The sequence below is a fragment of the Parus major genome, chromosome 7, assembly GCF_001522545.3.
Source record: "Parus major isolate Abel chromosome 7, Parus_major1.1, whole genome shotgun sequence".
Classification (NCBI taxonomy): Eukaryota; Metazoa; Chordata; class Aves; order Passeriformes; family Paridae; genus Parus; species Parus major.
In genome coordinates this window covers 13,777,619-13,791,780 of record NC_031776.1, presented here as the reverse complement: position 1 = coordinate 13,791,780, position 14,162 = coordinate 13,777,619, and the positions used below count along the sequence as shown (strand labels likewise).

General features: G+C 39.6%; 1 protein-coding gene across 1 annotated transcript in view; it reads left to right on the top strand.

The window, feature by feature from the left end:
• Positions 1 to 3,478: 3,478 nt before the first annotated feature.
• Positions 3,479 to 14,162, top strand: part of PPP1R1C (protein phosphatase 1 regulatory inhibitor subunit 1C) — a 45,546-nt gene continuing 34,862 nt past the window's right edge. The window contains exons 1-2 of the mRNA XM_015634895.3: positions 3,479 to 4,004; positions 6,324 to 6,384. Of these exons, the coding sequence (XP_015490381.1) occupies positions 3,759 to 4,004; positions 6,324 to 6,384 (307 nt within the window). The 5' untranslated portion in view covers positions 3,479 to 3,758. The remainder of the gene's footprint in view (positions 4,005 to 6,323; positions 6,385 to 14,162) is intronic.

The window sequence follows — 14,162 nt, the reverse complement described above, 5'->3', positions numbered from 1 at the left end:
TTCTCCCTCTCTTTCTGCTCATGGTCTGCACCAAGAGCTGTGAAGCTGATGCCCCTGTCTGGGCAGAAGCAGGAAAGAGGCTGTTCATCAGTTTGTTAGAAAAAGGCAGAAGGAAGTGGCACATTGTGGCCCTTTGGCTGTAGCAGAAATCCAATATGCTCTGCAGTGTTTGTCCCTCTGATGCTGGTGGGGCTGCCCAGCAATATGCTGAGGACATGGTGCTGTGAAGAGAGGGGTCAGCTGGAGAGCCCAGGGAAAGCACAGATCAACATATCTTTGTTAAATCACTCACGTATCGGTGGCCATAATAGGGATTAAAGAGACACACTGGGAGAATGGCCACTTCCAAGCTGAGCCTTTCCTCTGCAAAGGCAGCCTGTTGGATCAGGGTACTGTAACTTAGTGCTTCTCTGCACCTGCACTGGTGAATTTAGGAACCAAAGCCTTAAGCAGGTTTGTTTTACAAGGAACGCCAGCTGTCCTCTCTAGAGTGATGCTGCGGTAGTTTGTGATCACACCAGAGGAGCTGAGGCAGATCAGAGCCATGACAAAAACTATGCAAAGAGAATGCAGAATGGACACCCTTGAATTGCCATCCTAGAAGCCTTGTCTTTGGCTGGAGACAAGATATAAACTTTTCCTATGACACCAGGGGCAATAGGTCAAGCAGGAGCGATGCCATATGTGCCTCCATAGCTCATCCCTACAGCAGGATATTTTAAAAGGCAGTGCTTCATACCAGAACATAGTGAATGACATAGGAAGGAAAGATCTTGGGAAATTGTTATTATTTTTTCTACCACTATAGTTTCAGCTGAATCATGAAGGCATCCGAAACTGAAATTGTGGAGAGTGCACTAAAAACAAAAGATGAACTACAAGGATGTGTCAGTACTTGAATGTGTTTCAGCTCTTCCCCAGACTGTGATGCAGTCTATAGAAAATGCGAGCACACTTTGCCTGGAGACTTCTAATGCTGCAAATTGGTATAAGTGGGAGCCAAGGTAGGCATCCTGAAATGCTATATCTGAGTGCTCTCTCAGTATGCCTCTTACACTATTTAAAAAATACTGTTATTGTATTAGTGCATGTGAAGATGGTTGGGCAGCCAGCTCCAAACAGGCACAGGGAGAAAAACTGCAGGAAGCAAATAACTCCACACCACATCGTTGGGGGCCTCTCTCCCAGTCCTAGCCAGCCCCATTAAGGATTTGTCCTTGTGTTTTGTTCTGTCCTGCTGTCTCCCTTCAGAAGCTGCCAGAAAGTGGTTTTGTTGGTTTGGGTGTTTTGTAAGGTTGTTGAGCTTTTTTCTTACATACATTGATATAAATGCATTTGAGACAGGATTCCTTTGGACGGCAGTGTCCAGCAATCTAGAGCTGAAACACACTGTTATAATACTTTGAGCACTTTTAATAGATTTTTACTGCCTGAATATGTTTTTTAAAATTACCTTATCAGTAACATAAAAAATGTTAAGCCTTTGCAATGATAATTATAGTTCCTGTAATCAGTAACGTATATTAGAATTGAAATTTTACAATTTAATACATGAAGTTTCATATACATCTAGAACAGATATTTTATGGAAAACAGGTGGTTTTTTTTTCTAGAGAAACTTGATATTTAAAATATATCTTTTATTAATATTTATGGTAGCAACACATCTGAAAAACATTTTTCTCGTATTGTCTGGGACTGCAAGAACAAACATTATTTTCTTTCAAGTATGAAAATTCAAGAGGAAAGACACAACTTCAGATCCCTGCGTATGTCCCACCCCTGTGTATGTGGGTGTGTATATATCCCTGGTATATCTGAAGCTGCCATTGAAGATAATGGCACATCTGTGCATGAAGGACTTGTGAAATTGGATAATTAGACTGTCCTGAAAACAACTCTCTAATTGCCCTGGTGAAAGCAGAGTGAGACTCTCTTACTTTAGTGCCTTAGGCTTCGTTGTGCTAGCACAACTGCACTCTTGCTCTAATTGTGGAAGTCTATAAAGCAAATTATGTTTTCTCTTTGTAGGAATAGTGAAGGCTTAAAAATGGTCATATGAAACACTGAAGATCAGTGTTTTGTGCATCTCTTTAATTTGTTGTGGTAAATGAAACTAAACATTTCACTGAAGCACCAAAAATATTCAGGACTCAGACTGAAAGGTCCCAGAATAACCTGGTCTCAGGCCCTGCTTCGAGGAGCTGGTGGGACCAAGTATCTCCAGAAGGCCCCAGCCAATCAGGCTCTTCTGTGATTCAAAAGTCTAAGTTAATGCCACCTAAACTGTCATAAGAAATCAAACAGGAAAGTTGCCAGCTACTAGCTGTCAGCTGGAAACCACTGTGGTTCACAGTAGCTTTGATTTGCATGGGAATTTTGGCCCTCACTCAGAGTTACTTTTGATCATGGAGCCAGCTGGATCCTTAACTTAAAGTGTATCCTTGCCTCCTAAGCTTGATCAGGTCCTTCATAAACCAGCTAGCTTGTGTGCTTGCCTCTTCAGAAACAGCCTGGTGCTCTGATAATGTGTCATGGTTTTAATTTGTAAAAATCAAAGCCAAACAAGTTCTCAGTGTCTGACTTGCTGGTTTGTTCTGTGTGCATGGCCAGTGCATTGTCCTCATCCACAGCCCGTGCTCCTTCCCCGCCTCCTCCGCTGGCACAGGTGGGAAAGTACTCAGTGACTCAATAAGCTTGTGGTGAACTGTGAAAATCCTTAGTGCTCTCAGTGGCCTGAGCAAAGAACATTTTCAAATTCCTCTGAGTTTTGCAAAGAGGTAGGTTAGGTCAGCGACTGCTGGGTATTGTTTCACACACCTTTTTTGAATTAACATGAAATGACAAGTGAAAGTCAATTATATTCACAAAGGAGTACTATTGATATGATTGAACAAATTATTTTCCTGGTCTTGGAATGAGGCACAGATTTTTTACCCTTAAGTAGGATTTAGTCTCTGAGTTTCAGTCATCCAAAAGTGATTTAACTACTCTGAATCATCTTTCCTTTCTCTAGAGTTAGTGGAGAGAAAATGTAATCTTGAGTAAACAGTATATCCCACTTTACTTGGATAGAATGAGATGCCTGTTGATGTGTTTAGCATGAGGGAGCTCAGAGAGCTGGCTCAAACGTGGGTGTTCTCAGGATCCGCAGTCACGTGAAACCGCAGTCTAATCTGATAGTCTGCAAACCAGGCCTGAGGTGCAAGCCCACCAGAGAAGCGTCATGAGGTTGTGGGCAACTCTGTAGCACCATCACCAAAAATCTTCCTGTAAGATTTAGTAGAGTCTAAAACTGTAAGATTTTAAAAAATATTTGAAAGAGCAAAGGGAATTGTTTGATATGTGAAAAGAGGAGAGCAGTTCTGGCACACTGCAACAGAGATCGAATTTTTGCATCCACCCCTCCTGCTACCTCCACCCCCAAAATCTGAAAACTTCCTGATTTGTGTTCATCAATAATTAAGAGCCCATCAGCAATACTCAGAGGGAGCTTGCATTGCACTTCTGAGCAGCCAGTTAGTAATATACGGTGGAGAGATCCTCTTTTTCAAATCCCAAGGCTCCAGGCCATGCAATGCTAGTATTGCATTTTCAATTAGCTTCTGAGTGAATGCTTGGCATATGTAGAAGTGAGCTGGTACACAATTAGCTTATTGTTCCTTTCAGCTTTCTGCTGAGAGGATCTGAAGGGCTCCTGAAGAGAGGGGAGAGGGGAGGAAAAAGGGGAAATAGCCAAGCCAGTGGCATCTCTGTGGATGTGGCATAAGGGAGCTGCTCGGCTCCCGCAGATTCCCGTGCTAAGTCGGGAGTTACAGCTGTTACTGCGGAGCTCAGCCTGGCTGTGGGGACGGCGCCGGGGCAGAGGCACAGACCCGGTCTCCAGCTCCAGCCTCGCCTCTCTGTCTCACCTCAGCACCACGATGGAGCCCAACAGCCCCAAAAAAATCCAGTTTGCTGTGCCCCTGTTTCAGAGCCAGATAGATCCCGAGGCGGCTGAACAGGTAAGGAAGATGAGTTTCCTTCACTCTTTTAAGGGGATGGGGTAGGAATGGGGCAAGATGTGGGTGAGAACAAGTGACACTTGTGGCCTAAAGGCTTTTCTAGCTTATAGTAGTGAAACTGTAGATTAAATACTCTGGAGGTTATAGCGATATTCGATGCACTTAAAGAGGAAGAAGGATATGTCCTCTAGCCAGAATAAGGCTTCTTCACCTTGGGTAGGTTTGCTAGCATATATTTGTTGTGCCTTTTCTGTAACTGCACTTCTACCCTAATACTTGCATTTGACGTGAATACATTCAATGAATACATTCTCAACAGATCAAATGTAGTATATGTACATAAAGCAAAGCACAAAGTTGATAATAGGTACCTAACAGAAATATTGGGAAGAATTTATTATCTTATTTACCTTTCATTTTAACATGAGAAAATACAATTAATGTTTTGCACGACAGTCATCATTTCAGTTACTTTCTGTATTTCTCATTATTTTTTACAATCTTTAAGTCATTTTTACAGTGTTTTTACCTGCCTGAAAAATATATACATATAGTTATATCCTTGTAGTTATCTCCTTGTTGGAATAATCTGTGTCCTGTTTTAGGTTTTAACTCATTCCTAAAAGATACACATAATAATATATACATATATATACTATACAGATACATATATATATATATATATATATATATATCAGTACAGATGTCTAAGGAGGAAAATATATCTATTACTGTGTACAGATATGTGTAGATGTGCCTAAAAAAGGTCACAGGCAGTCTTGTGAGACAACTGGATAAATCTTAATTAGGTGACCCAGTATATTTCTCTCTGTGCAAGTCCTTCTCAACATTTGCTTCTATTTGGGTACATCTGATTTTAGATGATATCAGGGGAATATTATAACCTTGGAAGTTCCATGCCATTACCCATGAAATTATTTGCACCTTTAGGACAGTTATCTGGTTCCCTGGATATTCAGATGTTGTGTCACTTAAAAGGCAGACACCTTTTTCAGAAAATAGTGAGTTGTGAGTGACCACTGAACGCGAAATATTAGAAGGGTGTAGAAAAGAATTGTTCCAGGTCCTCATTTTGTCCATAGGCACTTCTGAGCTGCAAGATGTCCGTACCTTATAGAACAGTTCTGCAATTAATTTGAGCAGGATGTGTTCTGGTATTTTTTCTGAAATCTGTGAGAATCATAGTATTAAGATTTCCTGGAATTCCCATGGCTTTTGAAATGCTGTAGCCTATTTTCTGCCTGGTATTTATGGGCAGTCCTTTTTTTTTTTTGTGTTGTGAGTTTGATTCCAAGTGCTATACAGTTTCACTGTGGGTGTGTGATGAAATTAGAATAGTAAATTCTACAGTCAGCTACAGTTACACTAATCTGGAATAAACCCATTAACCCTGATGATGTAATTTTCCATTTACACCTCAGAAAGCAAAATTTGAACCCAGCTAAATACAGATGTTGGCTTGGCAAATAAAAAAAGAACAAATGTACTGACATTGAGGTTTTGTGTCAGAATGGTTTCTAGCTTAAATGCTCCTGGTCCCCCTCTTAAATTCAATAGAATATCAGGCCTGGAGGCTTTCATGAAGCAACACAAAGCTTTCAGTGCCAATGTGTGCATTATAGGAGGGTATTCCAATACCATACAGTTCAGTCACTGTTAATGGAACAAAAGTAGTTACCCAGATAAACTCTGAAGAATTGTATACAGTTCAGGACTATAATTGTCTGTAAAATCTGCTGTATTGGAAATACTCTTTTTAAGGTCTTAAATACTGAAGTATTTTTAGTTAAAGAACAGTAGTAACACCTCTGACAACAGTTTAGAAATATAAGTTCACTGGAAAACATTCCTCCAAAACTCTGAAATGCACTTGCAAAATATTATTCATTATTACTTGTGAGAGTTGTGGCAGTGGTAGGTACTTGCACATACAAGCTCACAAACTATGGCAAGCATCTTCCATGCAAAGCTAAATGTCAAATTTTAAGATGTGACTGATAGTTTTCAGCAATACATATCCAAAAACTTAGGTCAAGATGATTACAAATTCTTAAGGTATTTTGGACAGCTCTCCCTGTGCTTTTGTTCTCCCTGAGCAAGCAGCAGCATGACCCCGACTGCTGTCAGACCAGACAAGCTGCCAGTAAGACGGTGAAGTGCTGCTGTTCTTTAAATAGTTTCCTTTCTAACTTTGCCTGGTCTATACTCTGGAGGACACCAGACAGATTTTTTGCTTTGCCTTGTGTGTGTAGCAATTGATGGGCCCTGGTTATTCTCCTTGGTTTGTACCTGTTACAGATCAGGAAAAGAAGGCCTACACCAGCATCGCTCGTCATCATGAATGAACACGTGCCCCCAGGTGAGTGCTCACGTACCTTCTAAACCACTGAACTTGTATACACAGGATTGGCTGCAGTCTGCTTTCATTAACTACGTGATTTTAAAAATCCAGCATTAATTTTATAGCTCTAAATGTCAAACAATGGATCTTAGGACTGTTTGAAGTGAACCCCATGTACATGGATAATTCCTGGCCTTCAGATAAGGTCACTGATTTCACAATTTTATCCTCCATGTAAATCTTGGTTATATGTAGGAGAATTAATATAACCCAGATCCAGTGCTTCCATCCACAAATATTTTCTTTCCCTGGGTGGAGACTTTGAGGACCAATGAATTCCAACCACTAGAGATACCAGGCTGGGTTCAGTGTTAATTCAACCCAAGGAGTTGTTTCTACAAACAGATCCTCTTACAGTTTCCTGATAAAATATATAATGTTTTTACATTATTCTTTTTCAACTCTGAATATGTTATCTTCACCCAGGAGTCCCCACAGAAGACTCTCTGTGGGATGAGATGATTTGAGGTTATATAAATATGATTTGAGTTATATAAATATGACTTCAGAAAGATTCTTTAATAAGCTGTTTAGGGAGTGTTATAAACAAAAACCTCACCAAAATGGGGAAAATCCTCAATACGTAATCCATTGGAACACGGTGCCTACTTTATAACAAACTTTACCTTTGTTGTGCTCTGCAACACCTTTTTTCCTGCCATATCTCTTAGTCACCTGAATCTTTTTTAAAATTTTTTTTTTAAGAGTAGCTTTCTGTCCTGAGTTTCAGGTAGTTCAGCTCTCAAAAATGGTGCATGAAAGATCTGCCTTGAACTGACTTCCTTTACCTATATGGGATAATAATGGGATCTACACTGTCTGTGTTACTAGGACTTAATTTACAGCAAATTCACCTTGACTGGTAATTTCTTTTGCAATTCACTTTGTACACTTTGTACTGTCATATTTCCTTTTATAAACAAGATACTTGGTACAATACCAAATCAAAACCAAACAAAGAATAAGAACTCTTTAATTTACAGGAAATTTTACTGTAAACAAAGTGGTGCATGTCTGTTATCACCTTTCCTGCAATGTTCATAATAAGTCTTTAAATAAATCATTTTTATTATGAGTCAAGATTGCTGCAAGTTTCAGCCAACTTCCATATATGCCCATGAGCTAGTATTTGTCTTCACTTACTTAGATTTGTTTATTAAGATATTATTTATTCTTTCTAGCTACTGGGAACTAATATAAATGAATTTATTATTTGGCTTAATTATAACCTTGTCCTGTTTTTATATTTTCCCTAAAGTCAGATAAAAATAAAAACTTTAAAAGCAGCTTCATTTTCCTGCCCTTCACCATGAGGTTCATGCAGGTTTCCATAGGGTGTCACTTGCTCAATATGGGCAAGTTTTGAGCAGGGTGTGTGAAGGTAGCTCTGTAAACCTGCTGAATACAGGAGTGGAAAGCCAGGCTGGAAAGGCAGACAATAGGTTTACAATGAAGTGCAAATACTAAATAAAGCCTTTGTGGTCATCTTGCAAGGTGCTGTACAGCTTCTGAGCTGGTTGTGTGCCTTCAACTTTCAGAGTCAGCTAGTCCCAGGGCCTCCTGACACCTTGCTGATTAAACCCCTGATGCTGAATAAAATTTGTCTCCAAAAATAGTAAATTCATGACTGCAAATGGATGCAGTTAATAATAAAAAATGTATTTTTAAAAAAAAGGTGTTAACTCCACACTCCAGAAAATTCCAACAAATTGCTTTAGAAATCTGGTTCATTAGATCAGTGGGGAAACTGAGCAGCAGAGAATTCCAGTGATACTGACAGAGCCACCCTTTTTTATTAAAGTTGGGCTAAATGAGAGTCCTGTCCCTTGAATTTTACCCACTGAAGTGTTCCACTTCCTTTATTAGGAGGAAGGAGCTAGTGAAGGATATGATTCCAAGAGCTTGAAATGTGTATACTAATGCAATTCTAAATGTTTGGATGCCCCTGTAAAGTTTACTCAAATTATCTAAACGTCTCTTTTTTTGAAAAACAGACAGGCATCCTCTAACAATCAGATTTTTCTATAGCCCTCTGTTACAGCTGCTTCTGATTGCATCAGGGAAAAAAAAAAGTAGCATTCTTGTGGTATTCTGGTGTTCTGGATGCACAGCCATCTGGAAACCAGAAGGCAATAAAATGTGTTTGGACATTTTTAAGAACTTCATAATAAATTCAGCTTGAGTTCTTCTGTAAAAAGATCTAAAATTTGTTTACTATTAAGTCTTCTTGTCCATCCCTGATGCCTGGTACAGCTTTGATAGGGATACCTCTTCACCTATTTAGGTCAGGTCTATTGTGCTATAAAGTGAAGATGGAATATCTACTAAGCCTAAGTCATTTTAAACCAATGACAGCTACTCAAAAACTGTAAGAGTCTGCTTGACTTCCTTGCTTCCAAGCAGACAGTGTTAGACCACACTGAAAGATTTAAAGGCAGGTGATAAATGTGACTACAGGAGCTCATATCCAGCCTGTAGCATCATTGACTCTCACATTTCCTCACGCTCACTCTCATTGGCATCATATATAAATGCAATCAGAGTCAGCAAAAGAGAAATATGAGTTGCAGCAGCAACAGTGATAGCAGTGCACAATATGACCTTGTGAAGAAACAGCAATGGATAAACCCTTAACTCTAGCTGTAAGTTCTCTGTAAAGTGCTCTTAGATGGGTTGTGTCACGTCTGAGTAGAGAAACTAGTGCTAGCAAACTGAGACCTGAGTTATGAAGTCAAATCTATTGCACTTTGGGTGCCATCCATAGAGCTGTATTTTCTGAGCATCTGACATTTGGTTTTGCAATATCAAGTCAGTTTGCTTTTATTTGAAGTGCTAAGATCCTTTTACTACCTGGGAAGGCAAAGACAAGTATAAAGTGAGAGAACTACACAAATGGGCAGCATCTCATCCTGTGAGGGTGGTGCATGGGTTACTGGGGTAACCCACTCACATCCTGCTATAGCCACAGTTGCACTACCCCTGCCTTTCATAAAAGGAACATAAGTTCATGCTTAGTTTTAAAATCACATTTAACTATTACACTACACAAGTGTTTAATCCAAAAATTGTTAAAGCTCTCCTGCTTCCTTTTTCCCTTGCAATATCCTTGGAGTCAACAGAAACTGAGTATCACCATCACAAGCAGCCTTTTCTGTGTGTGCAGCACCCTCCTGTCTCCCTACCCAGTGTAGCAGAAAATATAGGAATATCAACTCTTATTAGCTGTAGTAAAAGTCTGAGCATGCTTTAAGGCAGCAGCAGCATATCATAATGCAACAGCTCAAGAAAAAGCTCATAGCAAAGTAGAGAACTGATAGCTGAGGGAAGAAAGCACGTCAGACCACAACTCAGGTTTAATACTATTAGGGCTCGCTTTGATCAGAAAACAATGCCAGCGTTCCTGTACAGACTGGCTTTGTCACAGAGCCAACACAACATCAAACAGTCTGGCTGGCAAAGGCTCTTCAAATTATGTCAAAGTGTTCAGTCTTCTTGAAGCATTAGAATATGGGTAAACATTAGGATAAACTGTGTATCTTAATTTTCTATGTATTTGCTGTTTCCAGCTCCCCTTTCTGCTTTGTTGCATGTTTTGACTTCCTTGCTTGGAATGTAAATGTTACTCTGTGTTTAGAAATACAGATGCCTTTTTGTGCTTTGCAAATCTCATCTCAAAGCAGGAAGGATATATTATCACTGCAAAACCAGTACAAAACAGTATAGCACAGTACATCTGAGCTTACTGGATACTGGACATCATAACTTGAAGAAAAGCAATCTGTACCTGTCTCCAAACAAGGAAGGTGCTTGCACCTTGTGTTTGGGCATCAGCAGTTTTGCTTTCTCATTCCTAGCTGATTTTTGGTTATCCAGAAAGGATCCATGCCTTTCAGCTCACTGCCACTTCCCCAGAGCCCTGCTGAGATGCCTCATGGGCAGTCTCAGTATTCAGTGCAGCAGCAAACACCACAGCCAGATGAGTGGTGGGAGGAAAATCTGCCCTTACACCTTTGTCAATTCCATGACAACCCAAAGTAGTCGAGGTTTTAATGCTAAATTGGTTTTAGACACTCCTGGACTTTCCCTGCACAATAAATCTCATTACCGCAGACAGATGTGCTTTTCTGCTGATGCAAACTGTAGCAGCACCACATTCCTGATGGGATTAATGTGAGTGGCTTTGCCCAGCATTAAGGTTTGTGACTAATATTGGCTGGATCATGCTTCTAGGTGAATGAATATGTTTGGTTTTATAGCTAATGATCACATGTTTTTTTCTTCTGAGACAAAATAAACTGAGCTCAAGAAAAGACCTACCCAGTAGGAGGCAGGTGTTTCTGTCAAGCAGTTCTGCTATACTTTCTCAGGGAAAAGCCTCAGCAGAAAACTCTTGGTCTCAGAGTTCATGGAAACTGATATGTTTTTCAAACTATTAAGATTCTGGTAGGACATACTGCTTACTTTGGTCCAAGAAGTAGAGAGTGAGTAAACCAAATAACAGATGTTTTCAGTTGCAAATTTAGGCTTCTAATGTGGTAATAGAACATTCAGAAAAGTAGTATGTGAATAAAATCTGTCATTAGCTGTATTTTTTATTTTTTTTTTGTTAAGCTAGTTGATCTTTCTATATGCTAAATGTATATGCCATTAAAATATTCTGTCTCTTTTTATATTGGTCCAGGAGTCTGTGGAGGTATTTCAATAAGCAATGAAAATAATTTGTGTTCCCTCACACCGGAGGATTGGTATAGCCCAGTGTACATTACCAGTGGCACCAGGATGTTCAGAGATTAGGCACTTCTTGTCAAGGCAGTGAGGACCTTTGTGTTCTTTCAGCCTGTGCTGGAAAGGACTTTCTGACACGGTGGAACAAGGAAATATGTGAAGTAAACATTGCATAAGACCTGACAGGTGATAGGGGTTCCAGAACAGAGATGAAAGTGTCTGTGCTTGAAAATACCCTGCTGTTTGCAGGATAATGTGGCTGCAAACGTGCAGTGACAAACAGCATCCCTTTTTCTTACCTATGTACACACACTATGCTCACATGCTCACATTTGGGTTACTCTAAATTTATTCCACAGTTAGGCCTACAGAATTCCCTGTGACAAGGCACAGCAAAAGTTCCTCACACATATGCAATGTGCTGAATGCAGACCCCATGAAAATAAAAAGGAAAGCTCAAAGACTTAAAAGAAAAAACTGCCAAGAACCTGTGCTTGAGCTGATCTTTATTCAGCCCAGAAAGAACAACTCACAGTCTCCAAAAAGAAACAATGAATTTAAAAAAAAAATAAATTTTTTCATCATTCATGAAAACATTCCATTTCATGAAAATGCTTTATTTTCACGAGAAGGGTGAGGACTTTATATGTCACTGCCATCACTTGTCAAAAGAGTTGTCTGGCTCCCTGCAGAGCGGTAAGGACAGCAGGCTGGAGGACAAGGCCTGAATTGGTTGGGATGCAGTGAGCTCTGCCTAGGCTGAGGGTTATCACCAAAGCAGCCAGCTGTATGTTCACAATTTTTGCTGTCCTGAACACAGTAATTCACAAAAAAACATTCCCTGTGAATATTTTAGCAATTGTGTAAACCACATTTTACAGTAGGAAACATGTACTATTTCATATAGAGCCCAAACAGAGTCTGGACTGTCTCTCTAGTCAGTAAGCAGTGAAGGGTCTGACAGCTACACAGAGACAGTAAAAACAAAAAGCTATTATGCATGTTCTGGTCAATATTCACTTATTTTACTGAATTTTTCATGTTTATTTATCCATGCTTGCTTCATTTTCAGTGTTTATTGATTTGACATGACCCATATGAACTTTTAGTTTCTCCTAGTTGGCTGAAGCGAGTAAATTTAGTCACAACAAGAATGATTCTCTCCCATTCACCAGAGCCTACTGTCCCTGGGTGAGAGGGGGTAGGCTTGGGTGCAAACACTGCCTAAGAAAGCTCTGGAGAATGGAAATAGAGGTTGGATATTCACAACCAGGGCTCGGATTTGCACCTGAATCAAAGAAGTGGTGCAGCTGAGAGGGCATGAAGCCAAAACCCCAAAAGTTTGACTTGCTCCCAGTATGGATGGAATTGCATTAATCCATCACTCTTGTTCCAGCCTAGAATACCCAAGAAATGAACTGAAATATTTGTTTATTTACTAGTGCAGCTAAACTCCTAATGTGTACCATGATTTCACTTGTTCCTCCTGCTTCCTGCCTCCCACTGGTTTTGTGTTGGAAGGGTCAATGTCCGTGGAACTATCTGAAAGTGAACGTGGTATTTTTAGAGGCTGAACCTTGGACTCTTCATCTGTTTTCCTTGTTCCTTATACAAAAGCACCATAGAAACAGCCTTCTTCCACCCCAGGAGATTATTTGCAAATTATTTTTAATATACATGGCTTCACGTTACAGCTCTCCAGCTGCTTGATCATTCAGCGTCAGGCCTGATAAGCTTTTGGAATGTTTACATTTGTTATCACCTCTGTGTATACAGCACACAGAGCCCTGCCGTGGGTAGGGAGCAGCCCTGGGCATGGCTGCCTGACCTGGTGGGGAAGTCAGCTGGACAGATTCTAACTTTATTGCATTCATAAGGCTTCATATTTTGTTAGAGGAGCTCTTAAAAGATTTGCACTGTGCCAAACACTTATGGACCCCATGTAGTTTCACCGAGAATTCGGAATAGATGGTAGCTTTTTAGTTAAAAAATGAAGTGCCTTGGTGTAATTACTTCTTATAGTCAAAGAACTTAAGCTATATTTAATACAACTACATGGGCATAGAATTTGGGATGTTGATGGCATTTAAAAAAAAAGAATTTGGATCAAAATATGTCTAGTTTAGCCTGTGGCAAAGATTCTGTTTGTATTGAAGGGGAGGGGTGTTAAAAAGCAAAAAAATTCAGAGAATATTTGAAATTAAGTCCGTTTAAACATTATACAAAAAAAAAAATTAAATAAGAATGTCAAGATAGTTTGTTTTGAGATTATATTTAAATCAAACTTCAATAATATGCTAATACTGATATTTTCAATGTATTTTTTTAGTTGACATCAGGTAATAAACTAAAATCCATTAATAGATGTTTCAGCCTTGCTGAGGGGAAAAGAATGCAACACAGGGTTTTTCTGACCTCTGCTATTTAGTACTTAATGCAGCACTCATTTACCATGGTGACGTGTGCGGAATAAATAGATAATGCAGATAGATGAGAGAGAATCCAGCTTTTAGCACTAACCTCATTATGTTCAGAATATTGGGAAGGGGTTGCACTTAAAGCATCAATCAAGGTAGCCCATTTATTGAGCTTTAAGAGACAAAATTTAACTCTTTATATGGCATAACAGAAGTTAAAACTTCAAAATAAATGAGAAGTGGGAATTTAATGAATCTGGACCTAAAGCTAGCGGAGACTAAACAAATGGAACGTATCAGTCCAGAAAGATTTTGCCAACTACAGAACATTGCAGAAATTCAGTGAGAGTGCAGGGAGCTGCAGAGCTTAGCTTTGCTTTCCTGTGAGTCTGAGCTGCCTGTGTCATCAGCTGGTGGAAACAAGATCAGATGGACCACTTGAGTCTCTTTTTACAGTAACCAAAGCAGTTCTGGGGTAGAATTAAGCTTTATGTCTATTGAAAGGCGTTCTGTTTTGTCCTTCTCCCCTTCAAAATGTTACTCCTGTGCCTGTATCCCTGTATCTAAAATCACTTCTGATTTTTTTCTCAAATG